This window comes from Oryza sativa, chromosome 12 (assembly GCF_034140825.1).
Source record: "Oryza sativa Japonica Group chromosome 12, ASM3414082v1".
Taxonomy (NCBI): domain Eukaryota; kingdom Viridiplantae; phylum Streptophyta; class Magnoliopsida; order Poales; family Poaceae; genus Oryza; species Oryza sativa.
This window is the reverse complement of record NC_089046.1, coordinates 19,799,331-19,823,062: the sequence shown is the minus strand read 5'-3', so window position 1 is coordinate 19,823,062 and position 23,732 is coordinate 19,799,331. Positions and strand designations below refer to the sequence as shown.

Genomic DNA, 23,732 nt, shown 5'->3' with positions numbered 1-23,732 from the left:
TATCCAATGGTTTAAATATACTCCATCCGATCCGTTCTACGGAATAAGGCGTGCACACATTTTATTATTCAACTATTTAAATATTTGACCAATATTTATTTTATTATAAACTAAATTTTATTTTATGGAAATAATATCATTGAAATGATATTTGAATTTACTTTCATGTAATCATGATTTTGTTGCTACAACATTGTAATATATGAAAAATTTAAAGTCAAATATTAGTTTTGAAGACCATGCCAAATTTGACCGCGCCTTATTCAGTGGGACAAAAGGAGTATCTTCTATAAATGCACCTCCTATTAATGGCAGTATTATAAATATATATTCATTAATGTTTCATTGAATTAAAGATTTGGTTTTTGATTTTGCATTGAATGCAAAAGATTTAGTTCAGATTACTTATTTAATAAGGTTGAAGCTCATCTATATAAAATAGATGAAACAGGGCTAGCGCAAAACGAACTCAAAACATAATACCCTCTTCCATTCCCCACTTCTAATATGGAGAAATTTTTTACTCAATCTGCACTGCTCTGTGTGTTGTTCCTTGCTAGTTCAACAGTAGGAGGTTGCTTCCCTCTTATGGAAGAAGAGGTACTATACTTAATTCTCTATAGCCATATGCTGTTATAATTCAGATTCTATTTTATTCAACTAAAACACGGTTGTAACTATAGTCCATATTGATTCATTTCCCTTTTCCGAAACAATTAATCAGGTCCAAAAGAATTGGCAAACATTGATGGCCCCTATACTTGATGTGAATTTATCTTCGTCGGGTCATGAATCAAATCAAGCTGGCACGTTGTATGTGAGTGTCATATCTATGTTTTCCCCCCCCCCCCTTTTTTTTTTGCTGTCTTCTATATCTGAAAGATGAATTTTTTTTACACATGATCATAACTTTCATGACCAAATACGTACATTTGCAGCTTGCAGTATATGGATGGGGTCCTTCAGATAATGCTATAACGTATTATGGAGTAGAGGCCACCATGGATGTTTATGGCTTTAATCTAGAGCATGGACAACAAACAGGAGGTTTCATTTCGATTTATAATAAGGATGAAGCATCCGCCATAAATAATGTTATAGCTGGATGGAATGTAAGTTAAAATTATCTTCTTGATTTGAAATTGTAAGTTCAAGCCTACACTAGCTAGCTTAGTAGGTTATGCTCAACACAGTTGGATGAGCTTTGCACTGTCACTTGAACATGTGTCACTAAGTTCCTTAGATTAACCATTAATTTACTCCATTTTTTTCTAGTTTTAACATTTAGTTTAATTGTACCTCATGCAGATTGAGCCTGAATCATACAATGATTCACAGACGCACTTCAGTACTTGGTTTGTAAGTTTCGTCATAAACACTGCAGTTTTCTGTCCATCAATTCTTATATCTTTAAGGATATGGTACTATCATAAAGATTTTGTATTTATCATGTAATTAATATCTTGTGCTCCAATTAATGGCAGACTCAAGGATCTAATGCCTGTCCTGATATGCGTTGTCCTGGATTCGAAAGTGTATTTAGCTCAGAAATCGTTCCAGGAATGGTGATTAACCCTGTTTCCACCACCTCTAGCGACAAACAATACATTACAGTCAGAGTATCCAAGGTACGTGTATATATATACCTTTAATTCCTTTTGAATTAATCACGGATCAATCTTATTACATTCAATTTTTGATATCTCCTCGTGTATATATATATATGAAAGATGACACTATACTACATATTGATGATTTCAGGATCCAAATTCTGGTGATTGGCAAGTCTACTATGGGTTTAATGGTGAAGCCAGACTTACAGGTTACTATCCAAGATCTCTGTTTACAAGCTTGTCATATAAACCAGTGACAATAATGTTTGGCGGCTATGCCTTCAAAAAGGAACATAAATTACCAAGTCCTCCGATGGGCAGTGGGAATGCTTCAATCAAAAACGCTGCATCATTTAGTAGCGTCAAGTTTTTTGATGCAGGCGGCAACAGCCATCAAATCAATTCTGCTCTCGGATATATATCAAATTGCTACCGTGTCTCTGATTTTGAACATGATGGTTTCTTTTATGGGGGACCTGGCAATTTTTGCTAGCTGTTTGTAATTAATTGAGCTCCATTTTAATGTAGTGATCGAGATTCAATAAAGTTTATTATAATTGACGATGTGTGTCACTCTTAGTTCATAAGTATTGTTTAGTCATAATTGGCTGTAGCTATATAATGAGCAAAGACCAGGATGTTTATTCCATTATTAAAAATAAGTATTATTTAGTCCAGAACATCGATTCATAGACGAACATGCAAGTCCAGAACAAAAATATTAGCAACATCAGATGTCGATTGACGATCAAGCCTCTTGTCAGTGCCTGTGTAACCCTTCCTCCTAAAATATACTCCATCCGTTCCATATTACAAGCCGCTTTGACTCTTTTCCTATTCAAACTCTTTTTAAGTTTAATCAAGCTTATAAAAAATATTTAGTAACATCTACAACACCGAATTAGTTTCACTGAAACACTATCATTTAATATAGTTTGATAATATGTTTATTTTGTGTTAGGAATGTTGCTATATTTCTTTATAAAATGATAAAAAGTCAAAGCGGTTTATTTTTTATTAAGCAATGATCTATGCACAATTGAACTGCGAATCTGTGATTAATAATAAGCGAAGTAAAGAAAATGATGTAAATCATGTGATGATCCTAGGATGAACCAATCCACGTAGTAAATTCTGGCCGTCGGATAGAACAAATGTAACAAAACGTAATGTTGGATTTAGATTCATTCTTTCGAATATGGTTCACTCTTTCATCAGAGCACTAGATCTGTTTCTAGAAATTACGTATAGGTCCTGAACCTATTTTTCCATGAGTGATAGACTTCTGCAGTTTGGACCCTAAGCTTCTTGCTATTTATGTATGAAGGTCCTTCTTCCTCCAGAACAAACAATAGGCAGGGAGAGGGACGGCAGTTCGGGATGGCAGCAGCCATGGCGCTACGTATGGAGGACGGCGTCTCGATTCGGAGCAAGGAGATGGTCTAGGGACTACTTTGAAGCTTACTCTGTGGCTAGTTTGTGGATGAGGTGATGTGGAGAGATCTGGCGATGAGGCTCTCGACCCGGTAGTGAGCGGCGTCGATGGCAGCGGTGCTCTGGTAGATTTTCCCTGCAACTGATTGAGGGTATCATCTTAGAGAGGTACTAGGAGTGTGATTGTCCTGGATGACACGAAGCGGTGAGGGGCAGCGGTGGCGGCGTTCTGGATGACACGAAGGATGACGGAGAGGTGGCGCAATCTAGCGGCATTTTGTATGAGGTGAAGGGTTAAATGGGGTCAATAGAGGATAAGGAAAAAAACAAGATGCACTTGGTTCAGGCAGAAGCTCACCAGAGGAGTTTTCACGGTGTTGTGGGCTCGCTGGCGCCAATGCGGGTGCTCACACTCCGGCCATCTCAAGGGAGTTCTTTTCCTGGGCTTGCTTGGAACGTGAAGAGGCGAACTAGGAGTGAGTGTTGGCGCAAGGGTAGGCTTAAAGGTGTAGTTTGGACGTGATGCTTGTGAGATCGTTCTATGGATTTATCTCTGTCTCGCCATTCTCGGGTAGAGAGGGATGGAACGGGGTAGCTGGGCAGTGCTGTGACATCAGGAGGTGCCGGGATAAGTGATGGCAAGAGATGCACGGTCGGGTCGTGAAGATTTGGCTAGTTTGGCTTCAGGGACGCGAAGGCACGCCTATTCGTTCGTCTATTAGAGAGAATGGCGCAAGGTGGATGACAGGTACGAAAACACGGTGTCTAGGCCCACCTGTTGCTGCTGCTCAGCTAGGCTTCGGGGAGAAGGCTCAGCTTGGCGCGGTGGAAAACTTCGGCTTGGCGCGAAGAAGGCTTCGATGCTTGACGCGGGGGATCCATTGTTCCCCACTTTTTTTTTGCCAATATATTTCTTTGTCATGATATATTTCCACTAACTCTTCCTTGAAACATATCTCTTTGTCCACTTTTCCTAGAAATTTGTCTACCCTCCTATATCTATCTCTTTAATTTCCTCCTGAATCTTGAGTTTTTTCTTCCTTCTTTCACTCTCCATGTTTAGACTCCATCATTTCATCAATCTACTTAAGATAGAACTTTGCCACTTATTGCCTTCTTGGCCATTTCTCAATTACTTTATCTCTAGAATCTTCTTTACGCAGCCATGATGCATCAAACCTGAATTGTCTTTTGTGAAGGTTCAACTGATTGCAGCTTATAACTGTTACTACAATTAGGTTATGGTCTGAGCCAACTCTAGTCAAACTCTGAACTTTTGTCAAAGGATAATTGCTTGTTTGTTCAGGTGAATTTATTATCAACTCTATGTAGTTCCCTCAGCTCTGTGTCAGTTAAGAACAAATTGAAAGCTTTAGCCCATCTCATGTGGAACGTTCCTCCTGATTTTCTTATCATTTTAAAATTAATCACCTCCCAGCATCACAGGGCATTGGACATTCAGTAACCTGTTCTGTACTATCTCACTCAGGAAACTTTCCTTTCTGTCATTCTCTGTACAGGGCCATAAATATTTCATTACCATCCACAGTTTTTTGTCACTTTTTGTCTCCAGAATTGTCATAGGTAGGGGTCAAGGTCCTATCCCGAGATTAGATTGGGTCCTTTCCTCCATCTACATAAGGATGGATCGTATCGTTGTTCTAATTAAACAATGAATTAGAATTAGTCTCCTCCAAAACCTAAGTCATGGTCCCTCTTGTCAGCAGAAGTGAAATTGATGTAGCAAAATAAAAGTAAATTTTGTTTACATTTTCACTATCTATCGCATTATCGGCGTTATTACTTTTGTCAGCAAAAGTGAAATTGATGTAGGTAAATTTTGTTTCAGATATATGTATGCGTGTTAGTCAAACGGTATTATATACGGAGCAAACGGCAGGAGATCTCACCGTGCTTGGGGTATTCTCTGCCGACAGAGAGAAAAAATGTGGTAGGGAACATGGTGAGTTCTAGTAATGAACGGGGAAGTATCTAGTGCAATACTACTCCTCAGTGGGAGAATGCAATATCTACTGTGGACCGTCGGATCTAAAATGTACAGCACAGATCGGAGCGGGTTCAGGTCTAAGGGCACTTAACAATATTTACAGATACCCCCTAGTTGTAACGGTGCATTTTGCAAGGATCCTCCATTATATGCATCTTTTATCTCCACAGTCCACCAAATTGAATATGAGCCATAGTCTTACGGAGGGTATGCCATCGCCGTCGTCGTCACCGCGGCCGTCATGGCTGCAGGGGCTCGTCATGCATCATAACATATCACCGACAAAGACGAGTCATTGATGATGGATATTCAACCGTCACACATGAGGTTTTCTCATTAGTCACCAATATATAATCACTAATGAGGCTTTTCTCTAACACAGATGTGTATTGCCACCTGTTACGAGTGAAGGGGTTCTTTTCTACGACACAGATGTGTGTTGCCACCTGTTATGAATGAAGGTTCCGCTATAGTGACTAAAAACCTCGTTTGATTATTAAACGTATGTGGAAGTACACAAGCACAACAAAGTTAATTTGGAAGCAAGCAGCGAGGTTGCTGAAATTAGTTTCCAGGTGCAGCCATGGAAAGACAACTTATCAACATGATCCATGTTTTTTTTAACTATATACTTTGTAAGCCAAAGCACACGAAATTATCCTCTCTAACGGGCACCTAGGTAGATTCGTCAGAGAATGGGTCACTTTTTGATGGGCCGTCCCCTTTGGACCTGTCACAGGTGCTCACCTTTGACGGGTTGCAACCACATCCATGGGATTGTGGAGACCCCCACCTCAGACGGACCAGAAAATATTGACGGCCGTACTGCATGTACGTTGCCCATCAAAGGTGGGTGGAGTTAATAGTGACCACAAATCTTTGACCAGGGCCAAACCTGTCAAAGGTGTGGGTCTAGGTCCGTCAGAAGTTCCTGATTCGACATACCGAGATACACTTTTTCCATTATCTAAAAAAATAAACATATGGGATATACAATTTTTCCATTATCTAAAAAAACAGGAGATGCACTTTATTTTCATCATCTAAGAAGTAAAACATGAACACGCACGAGATGCACTATTCCATTATCCAAGAAAACATAATCAGGAGCCATCCGGGAGGGAATATGACAGAAAAATTAGACGGTATAGATACGATCTGGGAGGAAATCGGATAAAAAAACCGTGCACTATAAGGGGATGACGTACAAAATTCCTAGCAAAAACATCTTGAATTTTTATAATAGGTAAAAATAAAGATATGATTTAATTAGTTTAAGGCTCTAACAGTGCCATACATATGAAAGATCTCTATAGACTGTAGTAAAGAAAATGTATTTTTACGCCAGGGAATTAGAAGGCTACTGTGATTAGTGGGTGTGAAATATTCTTCGCTTGATATTTGAAATCTGAAGCAGAATACGATATGATAGTGATGGTGATGGTGATTTTCCCTGCAGTAAAAGAACAGGTGATTTGCCCTTTTCAATTGTGTACATGCATAAACAGGAGATACATTTTTCCAGTAGATACACTTTTTCCATTATGTAAAAAACATAAACACATGAGATACACCTTTTCCATTATCTAAAAAAAACAGGAGATACATTTTGTTTCCATCATCTAATAAAAAAACATGAACACGCACTGGAAACACTTTTCCATTATCCAAGAAAACATAAACAGGATGATTTCAAATGGTAGCATTTCCTACATAGAAAAAATGTACTGTACACAATACACTTAATTTGGAAGCTCCGCCTCAAGGCCGTCCGCGCCGCCATGGCGGGGTACCGCGACCGCCTCGCTGCCCTGATGATGACGCCGGACGGAGTAGAGGAGGAGGCCACCGTCCCTGTAATGTCGCTGCTGGAGTGGCTCGACGGGGCGGAGTCAGAGGAGGCTGCGCTGTCGGTGGCCGTGGACGGCTTTGCCAATTTGGTCGAGCAGCTTGTCGGCCGTCGCCAAGGAGAGACTGGTGGAGGAGAAGGCGAGGCTTGACGCCATCCCAAAGCTGCACGGCGATCACCAGAAAGATGACGTCATCGTCTTCTGCGCTGCCGATCGATTCATCAGGAGTGTTCGCGTGCTGCGAGAATTCATAGCTCAGTATGATGCATGAGAGATATCTAAGAGTGAAAAATGAAAGCGGCGACGATGGTGTAACATCCTGAAAATTAGCAATTTTCTAATCTTGCATCATGCTGATTCTTATGTTCTTAATAACTTTTTAAACCTAGGAAAATATAATTAGAGAGACCTCCTAAAACTAACTTGCATAAAACCTCTTATTTTATTTAATCTCTTTTATGACTTTTATTTAAAACCTATCTTGAGGTATTTCTTGATTCGATTTCGATTTAAAACTTTCTTTCGCTAAAACTTCCTTTATTTAAATTTAGTTTGAAAACCCTTTTTACTTTTATGAATTATGGTCTAAGCAACCTTTCCATTTTGTGCTAGAACTTAATACAGAAGCAATTCCAATTTTATTGGAATTAATTGTTAAACCCATCCTTTGATCTTAAACCTATCCTTCGATTCCAAGCATATCCTTAGTTCCCTTTTCCAAATTTCAAATATCCAAATTCTTCCCTTTGATCTAGCCATCATTAATCTCTATGGCTTGATTTCCTATTCGGCACAAGAATAGCAATATTGCAAATATTGTGAATGATTGCTCTTGTGCTAAGAAGAATAGATTTTTATTTTATCCTCCTCTTCCAAATTGATTCCCTATTAGCCACAAATAATTCTTCAAATATTCCTGCTATCAAATCTAGGATTCAAACCCTTTTTATCTTTACCTCCAACCATTTTCCTCCGAATATATATATTGAGGAATTATATTGTTAATTCCCCTCTCATTTGAGTGCTTTGATATTTAGTCCATTATATTTTATCTCCAAAAACATTGCACTCAAATAAATTGGAGAATCCCTCCTTTGCCAAATTTCCTTCCAAAACTTCCTATTCAAATTATTTGCAGCCATCCAAACCTCTATAAAAATTAGACTTCTTCCTTTTTGACATTGGGCCGAATTCCCCTTTTCCCTCCTCTCTTTCATGCGGCCCAAGTCGGCCCAGCCTCAGCTGAGCCGCCTCCTCTCTCCTCCCTTCCTTCTGTGGGCGCCGCCGTGCGCCATCGGAGCGCGTGCGCGCCGCCGCCACCTTGCCGTCGTCGCCAAGGAATCATCCATGACGTCAGTCGCCGTGCCGTGCTCCTCCTTCTCCGCCGCCAATTCCTCTGCGGCCGCCACGTGCACGCGCCGCCGTTGCCGACCAATCAGGAGACGAGGCCGGCGCCGTTTTCTTTTCCCCTACGCAGCCGTCGCCGTGCCTTCCTCGTCCTCCACCGGCGAACCGACCTTCATGAACCGACGTCCACCGCCTATAAATAGCCGGCAAACCCCTCCTCTTTTCCCCATCCGAGCCTTGAGCTCTTCTTCTTCTCTCTCCTGTCAAGTCCGGCCGACGCCGCCATCGGTCGATCTCCTCCTCTATAGTTCCCCTAGCTAAATCCTTGCACCACTGACTCCCCCTCCCTCCGGCGAACCCATTTTTCCCGTTTTCCCCTTCTCCCCCACCCCATAGCAACCACCACAACCACCTCCTTTGCAGCCGAAGAGAAGCTCTTCTACTTGCCGTTCCGGCCAACTCCTCATCTCCCTCTGCCGGAAACCATCCTCCCCAGATGCGCGTCGTCCGGGAACACAAGTTGCCACCGACTTTGCCGATCCCCGGCCACTGGAGTCCCAGCGCCCCTTCTCTCTCTCTCTCTCTGTTGTTACACGGGAAGAAGGAGAGGAGGAAGATGACGGGAGGAAGAAGAAGAAAGAAGAGAAAAAGAAAAAGAAAGACTGACAGGTGGGCCCCTGCACAGTAACATTTTGTATTTTCCCTATTTAATTCAAATCCTATTCTTTAGAAGCCCATATCTCCTAAACCGTAGATCCGATTCGAGTGAAACTTGGACCTAAATTTATCTAAATTCAAACCCTATCTTTTGACCCCAAATTTGCTCTTTTAATATTTTATTTGAATTTATTCAAATACTGTTTGAATTTATGTTTGTCTTTTCAAATATTTCTTTTTAACCCAAAATACCCTTTAGCCACTAAAAAGCCGCCGGTTGGAACTTTACGCCTTCCATGGGGACGTTCGCGGTTTACTATCCCCGACGTCGGACCGTTGGTTGTAGAGCCCGGCAAAACCCAAACCCAAGGTCGAAGTGCTGCTCCTGGCACCCCACGCCTCGATGCGTATAGTGGTCGGAGCTTCACTATTCCCTCGACCTCCACAGCACGCCGCACAGTTAGCTCTCGGGCTCTGTGTGATCCTAGCCGCTCCGCCGCCACTCACGGTTATCGGAGTAACACTTCCGCCCCACTAAACCCACACAAACCTCCTATCCCTCTAGCCGTTATGCTGTTTGTTGACACCGGCTAGAGAAGATACCAATTCTAGTCATTATACTGCCCAACTCTAGCAACGACTAGCAAACACCTAAACCCTTAGCTGATATTTATCCTACCTCAATCAGCTTGCTATCCAGACTCCACGCCAGCTACAATATCGTCACAACCATTTACCCTCCAACTACCTATAACCGATACATGAAATACGAGCCGATATGCTATTCTATTTCAGCATCGACTCGAGAACAAGTAAATCCTAGCCATTCTTCTACCAAAGCCAAACTTCAGCCAATACTAGCCCAATAATCCGAAGACCCTATAAAAAAGATAGGCTATACCCTAAACCCTAGCCCTTCTAACTGTTTCTTGCTTTCTTGCTATTTTATGGCTTTTATTGAATTTGGTTCTTCCTCTTCTTCAGTAGAGTCTATTATATTTGGATGGCAACCTGTGGTATTTCGAGGATCGGATAATCAGGTTGCCTATCTCAGATTTATTTGCATTGGAGCAAGGCAAGTTATTATTCCTCTCCTTTGAGCATAAATACCCTATATTCTATATCTCCGATACCTCATGCATTAGTCATACATGATTTCAAATGCATAACCTGAACATAGCAAACCAGATATGCTAGCTTTTGCTTAGCCCTGCCTAGTTAGACTGCATAAAATATAATGAACTTAGATTGGGACAGTACGGTAGAAATGGTTGATTTCCGGGTGGCTAGTGTTGTTCCAACCGACATAAGACTGCCAAGTACATGTGAAGAACATATGAGTACGACCGCAATTCTTGTATGGGCATAGACCTAGCTGATTAAGTTATCTAGCAAAAGTGCTACCTTTGTATAGTGGTTCTTCTTAAGTCCTCGCGCAGGAGGCAAATTTATGCCGCGAAGGGCAATTGTTATATTTACCGAGGCGCAGGTAAATATATGAGATGAATTGTGGACAAATTGTTTGTAAACCCTGATTGCGATGACATGGTGTCATACAATCAGTTATCTCTAAAGACCTCGGGAATGCCAGAACTCCTCTCGCTGCTGATAACATTACGTTCAGAGTGCATGGGGACTAGAGTTCATGGAACAGGTACCACTGATGTTAGTAACCGAAAAAGCTTTGCCATGACAAGGCTAATGTGTTTGGCACATCATGGATTGTGGGTAAAGCGTACATCTACTGCAGTATGAATATCCTCAAAACTATTCGAATAGCCGTGCTCGCGGTTATCGGGCATTGGGACTCACTATGGCATCTTGGATAGAAATCTAATTCGAAATTTTATTAAATACTGCTGCATTTAAAATATTACAGGTTTTCTACTTCTACATTCTTAGCCTTTCTGCAAATAAACCTAGCTCTACACAGATGTTACCATTTCATGCATTCATTGTTGATTAATATAATAGCTTGCTGAGTATGTTGTACTCACCCTTGCTTCAACCCCTCTTTTTCAGAGTCTATTTGGAGTTTTTGCTGAAGCTGGGAGTTCAATTACATAAGTTAGTTTTATTCTAACTTAATTCGCAAAATATAGATTAGACAGATGGTTTAAGTCTATAGCCAAACATTAGGGTTAAGTCATTCTATAGCTTTTGTTGTAATAGTTAGCCACAACCTTGTAAATACCATATTATTTTACATAAAGAAATCTCCTTTAGAGCCTTGATCAAGTGTATGCGATGAAGATCCAGATTGTTGAACATGTATCAATCTACTGATCTAGGGCTTGATACAGTTAAACATGTCGGTTTCCGAATCATTAGTTCTGGGATCCGACAGATGGTGAATTGGTGATGGTGATTACATTGTCCCTATAGTGAAAAAAGATGGTTTTTTGTTCTGAAAATCAGAAGAGACAATATTGTTGTTATAATTTTTTTGAAAGAATAATGTTTTGATATATCGTGGGGAATTTGATTTCTTTAAGAAGAAATGCTTATGTATATGTACTAGAAAAGGTCACTACAACAAATATGCCTTATAAAGACATTTTTTAAATACTATAGAGACATCTTTAAAATGCCAATATGTTTTGTAGAGACATTTTTCTAATACTATAGAGACATTTTTAAAATGTCTTTACAGTGTTATAGAGACATTTTGAAGTGTGTCTCATAAGTGCCTTTTGCGAACTAAGACGCATTTTATAAGAAGTCTCTCTATGGAAATATCATGACCTCTTGAGTTGATCATTTTTATATTCAATGCACTAGCCATTTCAACCTCATATAATTACATGCAAATATGTGATTTGTGTTACTTATATCTAGTTTCTTGAAATATATTAATATTAGGAAAAATACCTTTACATCATTTTAAATGCCTTAAGAAAATGCTTTTATATATAAGGCAAATTTTAAAGTGCCAAAAAGATGTCTCTACAAGATAAATTTAACAAAGTATGCTAAAAATGTCTCTAAAAGTGTCTCTAGAGTAAAAATATTTTAGGCAATTTTGAAAGTGCCTCTAAACAGTGTCTCTAGACTATAGAGCTTTAAATTTTAGAGGCAATTCGAAAATTGTCTTAAAAAAAGCCTCTACATAAGGTTTTTGTTGCAGTGGGTGGCCGTGCATTGCAATGGGAAAAACTAATGTTATGATAATGATAATGGTTTACTGTATGAAAAACATATTCTTTTACTTAATCGATAAGTTACAAATTTAATCCGTTTTGCATTTGCATGTGTCCCTATACTGGTTGATTTCCATGAGCCCACGAGATCTGAACCATCGATGCTCTAAATTTTGTCTCTCACAATATGGTGTATGTGTTGCATGATAAGAAAAGAGTTTGCCTGGTGGAGTCCTCATCTGTCCAGACCCAAGAGATGGGATTCTTTTTACGGGAACTTTGGATTTGTTCATGTGTGTTTGTTTTGGGATTTTTGGAATATACCGTGGGGAAGCCTGATTCAATATGGTAAAATAACGACAGCACGACATGGGATAATGAGAGTCAGGCGACAGATGGAAATTCCTTCAGAAGCTTTACATTTTAATTTGAGTGAAGTGTGCCTGAACTGATCTGGAAGGGATTGGGACGGAAAAATTATGCTATGGACGTGATCTGGCGAGGGAGCCATCTGGGAGGGAATCGGACAGAAAAATTAGGCGATACAGATACGATCTGGGAGGAAATTGGATAAAAAAAAAACCGTGCACTATAAGGGGATGACGTTAGAAATTTCTGGTAAAAACATCTTGAATTTTTATAATAGATAAAGATCGTTAAAGATATAGTTTAGTTTAAGGCTATGAGAAGTGCCATACATGAAAGATCTCTACAGTAAAGAAAATGTTTGCAATGTGAAGCAGCAGAAGATGCATGATGATGACATACCCTTGTAGTAGAAATGATCATGATATGTATTTTTTGGCCAGGGAATTAGAAGGATACTACGATTAGTGGGTGTCAGATATTCTTCGCTGGATATTTGAAATCTGAAGCTGAATATGATAGTGATGGTGATGTTGATTTGCCCTGCAGTAAAAGAACATGGTGATTTGCCCTGTTTTAGTTTTGCTTCAAATTTAATTTAAATTAACCGGCCACAAATTAAACCGATACAATATATATTTCCTGCGTGGTTCCCTGATCTTTTTCATTCGGGTGCAGAAACTGACGAAGTTTGCCAGCCTGCTGCAGAAACTGAAAAGGCAACGGTCGAGAAATTAACCCAGATGGAGAGAGCGATGAGATCGAGGTTGAAGACGACGACGCAGTAAAAGAACAGGTGATTTGCCCTGTTTTAATTTTGCTTCAAAACAATTGTGTACATGCATAAACAGGAGATACATTTTTCCAGTAGATACACTTTGTCTATTATGTAAAAAACATAAACACATGAGATACACCTTTTCCATTATCTAAAAAAAAAACAAGAGATACATCTTGTTTCCATCATCTAATTAAAAAACATGAACACGCACTGGATACACTTTTTCCATTATCCAAGAAAACATAAACAGGACGATTTCAAATGGCTGCTACATAGAAAATGTATTGTACACAATACATTCCTACATTTGGACGAAAGTAGCGAGGCTGCTGAAATTAGTTTCCCACATGGTGCAGCCATGGAAAAACAACTAGTTAACATGATCCATGTTTTTTTTTCTAAACCATATACTAATAGGTACGTACGTAGGTTAAAATTATTTTGAAGGACGAACTAGCTACAGTAGAAACAGAAAATTCCAACGGTTGGCTAGTGCTGCGATCAGGCACAGACGTGTGGGCCCTCAAGCGACGTGGGGCCCACATGTCGGCAACATGAGGCACTGATGGGATAAGTACACACCCAGCAGGCGTACGTTTCTTTCCGTTTTTGCTAAAATCATCTGCTTCAAATTAACCCTCCCCCTCTCATGATCCCTCAAGTCCTCAACCCCAACCAAAATTCCCCATTTCGATCCCCTCCCCCAAACCAAACCCTAGCAACCGCTGCCATACACCCCTAATTCATCGCCGGCCGCCGCTTCTCGTCGGCACCGCCGGCCTGATTCCTCGCCGGCGGCAAGGTATCTACTAAGCCTCATATATACATGCATCCGATCATGGCTAGCTTCCCTTCCGTTTTATTGAACTGTACGTGTACATGTGTCCTTCTCAGCTTGCTCAATCTCGACTGCTTCTCCGGCGATGGTGGCGGCGGCGAGGGCGAGGGAAGACATCGACCCGGCGACGATGGCGTACATCCGCCACCTCGTCGAGGTGTTCAGGAGCGCAAGCTTCCACGAGGCCTGCTATGACAAGAACTACATGGGGAGTGACGCCGACATCTTCCGCAAGGGAACACTACTACAGACAAGATTTTTTCATACGGGCATTTTAATTTTTCCGTGCGGTTATCCGTCCCACTTGCAGCCGGCTGTCTACGAAAATCAGTATTTTCGCGCGCGGGTGGGCCAACCGCACGGGATAATCGATTATCCTATGCGGTTGTGTTATACCGCTCGCACGGAACAAAAAAAACAAAAAAAAAGAGGAAAAATCGCCCGGGCACCACCGCCTCGCTGCTCCGCGCCGCGCCCGGCAGCCGCCGCGTCACCGGCCGAGTCGCCGTCGTCCTCCTTCGCTTCGCCTTCCTCCTCGACCACCGTGACCAGCTTGGCCGAGGAGCCCCAGGCCACAGGAGCCCCAGGCCACCGCCACGCCCGGCCGCCGCCTCGCCCAGGCTGCCAACGCGGCCAGGCCGCTCGCCCAGCCGCCGCCGTCGCGCCCGGCTGCCGCCTCGCCCAGCCGCCCCCTCGGCACGACCACCGCGCCCTTGCTCCGGTTTCCCTCCAGGAAACACGGCGCCGCGTCACCCCGTGTCACTCCCATCTCGTCGCCATTTTTTTAGCAAATTCCTATCGTATCCTTGTAATACTTGCAGTATATACTACCAGTACATTGTAATGTGAAAGACCACCTTAAAAGTAGGGGTTGGGAGGGGCTCAGAATTCTACCAGCTTTGTGGAGAACTGGAAACAACTAACTATATCATGTTTAACTGTGACATGGCTAGGTTAATTTGGTGTATTTGTAGAGATGCTCTGAATTGGAACACCACCCGTAGGAGTTTTGAGGAGTTTGTTCTTCTTTGCAAGAGTGATACTAATCCAATTTCTATTAGAATTACTTTGAGTTTGTTAGCTGCAGTTTGCTGGAATCTTTGGCTTACCAGAAATAATGTTGTTTTCAGAGAAAAATTGGTGTACTCTCCACTGGCTATCCCTTTCCATATTGTCTCTAACTTGTTTGCAATGAATGAAACATTTTCGACCTGAAGAAGAAGGCAGCAAGCTGGAATAAATGGTGGAGAAGATGAAGCAAATGGTGGCAAGTTTGAGAATTGAGACCCCCAAGAGTGGGAGAGTTCTGGGAGGGAGGGGGCGAGGGGAGCCACCGCCGGCCGCCCCGCGCGCATCGTCGCCGCCGTCGCCCCCGCCGGCCTCCCACCTCCCTCCTCCGGCCGGATCTGGGAGGGAGGGGACGAGGGGAGCCGCCGCCGCCGGCCGCGCCGCCGCATGCAGACGCCGTCCCCGCCGCGCCGCCGTTCCCGCCGCACCGCTAGAGAGGAGAGAGGAGAGTCAGTGAGGGAGAGGGATCTGAGAGGGAGAGAGAGGTGAGGGAGAGGATAAGAAAGGCAGAGAATGGGACTTAGAAAAAATCTGCTCCAGACTGGTCTATTTATATTACTCCTCATTTTCACAGGCGGACCATATAAGGTGCGCCTGCAAAAATCATTTTCGCAGGTGCCGCTTAAGTGGTTTGCCTGCGAAAATAGATTTTCGCATGCGGACAACAAACATCACCCCAATTTATATATTTTTAGGTAGTCATTTGGCTCCAAAAGTCATGTCCGACTGTGAAAATAAGACCCCAACGTTGGGGAAATGCTTTTTCTAGTAGTGACAGTTCATCTTTTATCTGTGAAGCTCTCATGGTACTGTCCTCAATAATTTCATGCAAATGGAGAGAGTCAGGAAATCAACAACCATGTACTCAACGATATTAAGGAAGCAAATAACTTACATGTTGGTGGTATATATGCCTATCATTTCACAGTGCCAAACTGCCAATGAACAAACTCTCTTTTTCGTACACATTAATGAACAAACTGCTTTCTCCATATCTACGAATTTAAACTCTCAGTACTTTATTTGCCTCAAGTGATCAACTTGAAATAACGGCAGCATGCATGCAGCAGACCCAGCCTTGGCCCAAGGCCTAGGCCAGCCAATTGCATTTTGGGACAAGCTTGAAATTAAACGGTGAAACCTGCACTGCATAGTTGACTTTCAGTCCCAGGCCTCAGTTCATGGCCCAGGGGGCTCAAGGCCTGGATCCGCCTACAGTTGATTTATATATAATTTGATGATATTTGCTCCAATCAATTAAAAAGTATCTCGAGGTACCAGTACCTGATCACGATACCAAATCGTTTTCGATCGTTGGATTATCCTGCCGAGCTAGATCAACGATCGAAAACGTTTTGGTACTGTGAGAAACCAGTACATCGAGATACTTTTTGTTGGACCGGAGCAAAATCTCATATAATTTTGCAGCTGTTGGACACCACATGCGCAGGTTTACTATCTGTCAGAGGAAAGAACCACTCTTTACACGATATTATTCGTCGCTTCCTTTTACATTCTGTTAGTCGATCATGATCTCTGACAAAATTTCAAGTGTAGCAAAGTAAACACCCATTCTTCATTTAATTCTTAATCTTATGTCCACCGTATTAATAACTAGTAGTTCTACTAAACAAACTTTCAAAGAAAGCAAGCAATCATCTCAGAAGGCATTGGACTTGTGACTGGATTTGCAGCTTATGTATACAAGTGCTTTTGAAGACGACACGCATATCGAAAAGGAATGCACTTTCAAAACACATTGTATATATAGAATCAAGTTTGAAATTGGCTGGGTTAATATAACCAAATCCCCCAAGAACACACGGCCTCAAGCATAGCGGAATGGTGGGAATCTCTTAATTATGCTCCCTCTCACCAAATGCCGCAAGAACAAGGATCCTAGGATCCTTACTGACGAGTGGAATGTTTAGCTAGAAAGCAATCGACGAATTTTCCAGCAATCTAGCTTCTTTGTAAAACGAGAGTTAAGTATCTTTCATAGTTAAGGAAAATGTAAAACCAAATCGCACAATCTAGAGATTCTCCTGGTTGGAAGAATTTCAGTGGGTTGGGTCGCAGCCCCCTTGTAATTAATCTCTTAATGGAGCTGTTATACCCCAGGTGTTTTTTCACCTTCTGTGTTACTTTCTACTTCTAGTGCATGCTTGGCATACTTTATTCCTTCTAATATATCCGACAAATCTCTTAAAAAAAGAAAAAGAAAGAGATCGATGCTTATTACGTACACCGCTGGCCTATATTTCGTGCATGCAAATGGCAAAACTCCGTGACTGTGCTAAGATGGAGAACAATAAGAACAAAAGAAAAATCACCCGTGACCAATTTTGTTGCTATAGTATGCCATTAAACTGGAAGACAGAATACGAATTCAGTCTAGCCATAGAAGCGATCGAGCATATCTACACTCCTGTTATCATCGACTCACATACAACAAATAGCCTGAGAAGCAACTGATTGGTAGTAGTTAGACAACCTGAAAAAACTTGGGTTTCAAGCTTCTGGCTTCCGGTCTGCTTGTCATCACCCCATTCCCAGTGCCTCTCAAGCCTATATACGCATAGTTCCGTGTGTACTGTGCATGATACAGGTGTCAAGCCAAAATTTTTATTGGAGTCTATTACTTCTAACAATTAATCCGTGGTAAAGTTTCATGGTGACAACAAGTTAGGGGGAAACTATTTAATATGGCAATCCTTATGTTAAGCCTAAGATGTATCCGTGTGGGGCTGTGACGAGCCGACAACTGGGTGAGGGGCTACAGCTGCTCGTCGCCGCCCTCCTTTCCATACAGGATCTGAGTAAATGAGAACACGAGTTTGCAGGAGATGGGAAAGCATCGCCACTGCTTGCCGTCAGAGCGTTTGTGCCGCAGCTCCTCCGGCACGGCGGCCGCCTCCATCCCCATCCCCCATCCCCCGCGGCATCACACCCTGCCGCCGGCGCCGCCGCGGCGGACGCGCGGACGGAGAATGAGACGTGCCCCCGTTTAGGGTTCCGGCCGGGGCCACGCCGGAAAAGAAGAGGAACAAGAAGAACAAGAAGAGGAAAGATACCCTCGAGGCGTCGCTCGTTGTTGTCCGCCCACCTCCCCTCAGCTCTGACCTCCGGCGGCTGCGGTGGCGACTCCTTTCCACCCGTCGCTGGCCGATTTCGCCGTTCTCCCGCTGCCTGCCGCTGGAGCACACCGACGCCGCTCCCTTGGTCGCCCATTCCCAGATCCTAAAAATTCGGGGTATAACCGTACAAAGCAGGTGTAAAGAAAATGGCTAATATGTGCGGGAAGTAACAACATTACTATAGGGTAGATACATATTCCTACAGTAATCATTTTACTATCAGTACTACAAGAAATGTGTGGGGGAGCGGGGTGGGGGTGGGGGTGGGGGTGGGTTGTGTTTTAATACAACGCACCTCATCTGTAGTATAGTATATCTATATATATATATACATATATATATATATATATATATATGTATATATATATACATATATATACAAATTCTCCCATTGATGCTTAATTTATATATATATATATATATATATATACATATATATATATATACATATATATATATGCATATATATATATATATGTATATCAGATCAAATTAAGCATCTTTAAATAAATAAATTAACTGTCACTAGTTAAGTTGGTCTGTTCAATTAATTGTAGAATTAATTTATCAATGGGAGAATTTGAAACTCAATTTGCACAACACCGATGCTATCTATTCAAGTATCTCCCTGCACATAATAATGCACATTTTGTTCAATGAATGAAACTACTCTCCCATAAACATTTAAGTATAACATGTTGTGTCGCCTGCATAGATGCAGTAGTTAGGTACAGACAGCTCACGCTGCCCTAATTTCAGAAGTATGAACTGATGACGAGCTAATTAATGTTGCTGGTGTCTGTCCTGAATGCTATTTTCAGAACATATATGTTTAATTCACTCCTCTCTTTCTGCGTCATTATCATCTGTACAAAGTCTTGCTCAGAGTCAAAATATTTCCCAATTATATATCATATTGCACAACAGCAATTCATAGGGTATCACGAAAGCCAGGGATTAATTTGCGTCATTGCCTTCGTCAATGAATTAATTGGGATATTACGTCAATGCCAGGGAGCACAAACGATCAAGTTATCCACTATGGCACTGTTCTTTTTATATTCCAGATGCATCCCAAGTCTAATCATGTCGTCATAAGAAAACTTTTTGCCTCTGATAACTTCTACAGTCGCGGTGTATGTAATGCCAATCAATATCTAGCTAGTAGCTGAAAATTTTATATGCTGAGCTCTTCCAACATTTCAAACTCTACTACAATTCATACGAAGGTCCACATGTGTCTATTTATACATTTTCGTTTGAATATTAACTTTCTTCTTTCATTAATTAGCGCATGGTGTACCACTTTCCTGTTGGCTCCCTTTTAGTTGGTAGGTACTTCAAAAATTTTACTTTTTGGTTGTAATTTTAGTTCAAAATTGAAATAGACAAGTAAAAGTAAGTAAGTATGTGTACATGTGTGTATATATAAGTTCGCTCTACACAAATTATGCCAGAGAACAAAGCACGAGATGAAGATAACATAAGCTGGCTAGCATATGGATGAATGCATCCAGGAAGAAGATAGGAGAAAGTCATAATGGCTGTGTTTGCCATGGGTTGTTCCCAACTTGGAACAGTAGCACGGAAAACGGAGCGGTATATTAGTTCATGATTAATTAAGTATTAGCTTTTTTTTTCAAAAATAGATTAATTTGATGTTTTTAAGCAACTTTCGTATAGAAACTTTTTGTAAAAAACACACCGTTCAGCTGTTTGAAAAGCGTGCACGCGGAAAACGAGGGAGATAGGGTGGAAAAATGGGCGTCCCAACACAGCCTGAGCCATACAGGTTGAGAATGGGAGGCGTTAGAGAAGACCAGAGTTCGCTAGCAGAACGGGATGCTCTCCCAGGGTCTAACAAAAGGTTACTGAGTGCTTCTCTTGGCATCAGGTAACTTGACGAGTGTTTTATGGAAACATTGCGTAAACAATATTAACAGACCGGAAGTCAGAGAGATTACCATGTGCACCTCAATTATAGCCAGGGAACCTCTAGTTAGAATGTCGTATTGTTCATGACTGTAACGGGAAAGTAACTTACCGAGTATTATGTTATATGCAACATATTATATGCTATTACACTCTGACTGAATAATGGAGTAGTCCACCTGTAAGTTGATGATGAGAGGGAAAAAAAAACCATGTGCTAGTGTTACCAGGTGTTTAATTTTGACCCCTTCCCTAGCATATTTGGCATTAGGGAGACTCTCCCATATCCCAGCAGTGACCACATGAAACACTTTGATTGCTAATTCAAAACTGTCATCGCTATCGGTTTCTGAACATGCAGTTAACTATTTTACAGTGAGGATGAATGCTGAGATGCTGACATTGGCAGCTGTGTAGCCATGAACTGGTAGTCATAGTGACGATCACGTCGTACATCCTTACTAGTTAAAAGTGTGATAGATCAAAGTCAAAACGATAAATAGTGTAGTTTTGTACCGTCCCATCTAAAATAGTTGCGTCCGTCACTGTCCTTACTCTTGATTGTGAAACACATTCTTTTCTCTGGACTCTGCCGGCTAAGCTAGGCTGAAACCTGAGAAGGAAGTGAAGCAGATGGTAGGTTGATTGAGGCCTAGTCTTTTTCTTTTGTCTGTGCATGTTCGTTTTCATCGAGCTAGTAGGTAATCCATTGGATATATATAGTCTATGGTTCTTTTGCCTTTGATAATCAACAACCATGTATTTAAAGATGCTAATTTAAGAACCAATTTGTTGCTTTCCTCTGTCTTAGCTATATACCAATTTACAATCAGTTTTTGCATCAAACAAACTTGAAATAACAGGTTAGATATAACAGTTGATCTATCCGTAAAATTATTCTGTTTAGTTTAGCGACATGTGTTTTACTAATTGTCAGAAAAAAAGACCTGCCTTTTAGACAATTTTATTTGAAACACCTTTTCTTTTTATTAGCCACTGATGGTCCTAGATCTCCCGACAAAATTTGAAGTACCGGAACCCAAAAAAACAATCACCGAAGTAGGTAACTTTCCGATCAACTCCAGTAGCTAGAACACCCATTGGCTAGAAGTTTAAGTCCTAAACTTTAGTTTAGAAGTTGATTGTTGGGTTTTTATCGTAATGTATTTTGAACCATTGGCTTTTAAACAAACTAGGAAGGAAGAAAGCCCGTGCAGATACGCGTGTATCTTATTTATTGTTTTATGATTTATGAAATAATACTAAAAGATGTCATGTTTCATCTTTTTTTGTGCTGTGAGATAAACTGACTTTAATATACTTAGTAAATGATAAGAATGTCTCCAAGATTAAAAGAAAATCAGTCTCTCCCGATTACGTATAAATTCTCCTATTGTCACAAGTTATTATTACTGTTTTAAAAGTTGTGTATCTATTAATAGATTAAACTGGAGATGTACCAATAAAATAAGCCTAATACATTATTGATACACTAAAACATTCACTACTTATCTAAGAGTTCATGTTTCACTTATTTTCGAATCCATATATAAATATTTTAAAAATATCACTTATACTAATTAATAAAATAACACTGTTAAAGATAAACATGAATGCTCCTCTAACGGGTGAAGCCGATCGTAGCCACCAAGACATTCTTTCTATGTTGAGTTGAAAGATGACTCCCTCGTCGATGTAGTCGTGCCCCTAAAGACCATCCAGGAGCATAAGTAATGTCTAATTTACTATCATACCCTCATGGAGAATTGTATTTGTATATTGGGGTCACCTCACTCAGCTATTTGTATACCCCTACTAGACAGCGTAGCAAACTCTGTTGTTAATGCTTGATACCCTTTAGAAAATGACACATAAATTCAAGGTGATCAAAATAATAGTTTTTTAAAAAAACTTTGAGTAGATGTGTAGCACACAGTAGACACAATTTAATGGTGTTAATCATCGCTATTCAAATTTTCATAGTATACATAGAGTACTCTCTTTTGAAAAAAAATGATGAGGTTCATCATTCGATGCTACTGAAAAAACGTATACCACCACAATAATCTCTATATCACCATATTATTAGTTATATTGATAAATATCTATAGTTTAGCACCTGATTTATTTTCAATACCTATTATTGATAATCACATTAAACACCTTTACTAAAGAATGTATTTATTTTTTTCAAACTTCTTTACAATAACTAAAAATTTGTGGGAGTATACATTCATCAATTATGCTTAGCATGCTGAAATTCCTTGGAAATATATCATGTGTAGTTTACTGCGCATCATACTTGATTGTTCATTTGTTGTTAAACTATTTGGTAAAGGGAAAAAAACATACATATATGACTGCTTTATGATGGATGAACGGGTTATATTAAAGCAAAGATGATTGGTAGGAAATATTTTTATCTTTATCACACCTATGTATCGTATATTGCTCATCACCTAAATACCAATCAAACGGTTCTAAAAAATTCAAAATAAAAACTTCGATAAATTAATCCAAAAAAATTAAATTAAATCGGATTTACTTAAAAAATAGACTATTTTTTTTGTTTTCATTTTTTACATTTGTAGATATAAATTAGTGTTGTATATTTATCAAGTGATATGTGAAATCCTAAAATATAATGTGAAACTATTTAAAAATTACCACAACATTAATTATTATATGTTGGTCCCATGTGTCATGATGTATTTAGGACCATAATATACCTTTTATAAGACATAAATATTTCATTTAATTAAAGCATGAAACTAATCACAAATTGAATATAAATATAAATTAAAATAAATTAAAAAGATGAATGCTTAAAGACCATTGATTTGATATTTGATATTTATATTATAGATCTAGTTCTATTTGCGTATATTGGTGAAGAAATTGATTTGATAAAATTTCTCTGTTTCAATCTCTTAATATAGAGTAGTATCGGAGTATTAGCCGATACATGCTAGATCTATTTGATCGGTTATGCTATAAACATACGTATAATCATTATCTTAAAGTATCTTTAAACATAAGTGATTTATATTGTCTCGACTTGCTGTTCGATATATATTTGCGTATATTTGTGTAGTAATATATTTTATTTTACATTATAGAAACATCTGTTTTAAAAACCGTCGATGTTTTTCCCGTTGGTACTCCGTATGTTTTTTTTTGCCTTAATCTTTTTTATCCTAGGTACATGCGTATGTTTTTACTTTGTAAGCTCAAACTTTTTTCTGAATCATACCTACACTACTTATGTTTTTTTTTGCAACAATTAAGTACGTAGATGTAGATTTGATCTAATGTCCTCAGATAACAGGCCTGCCAATTTAAATAAAAATGAATGATGAGATTAGGCAAAGTCACGTGTGTCAGGGTTATAGATACCACATACCTAATAATAGTAGTTGACTAAATCTTGACAGGACCCACCATATAGGAGGAGTTCCGCATAAGGAAGGATGAATAGAGTTCTGCATAGAAACGACATGGACTGCTCGGATTGTATCCATATTGGTTTCCTTAGTTCTACTTGGATAAGGGGACATCTAT

At 40.2% G+C, this 23,732-nt stretch overlaps 1 protein-coding gene and 1 long non-coding RNA gene across 2 annotated transcripts; both read left to right on the top strand.

The window, feature by feature from the left end:
• Positions 1-2,186, top strand: LOC107277139 (uncharacterized). The gene is made up of 6 exons (XM_015764085.3): positions 1-600; positions 725-817; positions 939-1,112; positions 1,309-1,359; positions 1,485-1,628; positions 1,762-2,186. The coding sequence occupies exons 1-6, from the start codon at positions 508-510 to the stop codon at positions 2,104-2,106; spliced, it is 900 nt and encodes a 299-aa protein (XP_015619571.1). The 5' UTR covers positions 1-507; the 3' UTR covers positions 2,107-2,186.
• Positions 2,187-8,480: 6,294 nt separating this feature from the next.
• On the top strand, positions 8,481-11,141 carry LOC136354663 (uncharacterized). Its single transcript, XR_010738232.1, has 3 exons — positions 8,481-8,921; positions 9,894-9,984; positions 10,932-11,141. It is a non-coding gene; the product is annotated as an uncharacterized lncRNA (long non-coding RNA).
• The last annotated feature ends 12,591 nt before the right edge of the window (positions 11,142-23,732 follow it).

Bases quoted from the DNA above. Each gene is read 5' to 3' on its own strand.
- LOC107277139 (XM_015764085.3), top strand. From the start codon at position 508: ATGGAGAAATTTTTTACTCAATCTGCACTGCTCTGTGTGTTGTTCCTT. The intron at 601-724 runs GTACTATACTTA...ACAATTAATCAG, and splicing joins TCCCTCTTATGGAAGAAGAG to GTCCAAAAGAATTGGCAAAC. The intron at 818-938 runs GTGAGTGTCATA...GTACATTTGCAG, and splicing joins ATCAAGCTGGCACGTTGTAT to CTTGCAGTATATGGATGGGG.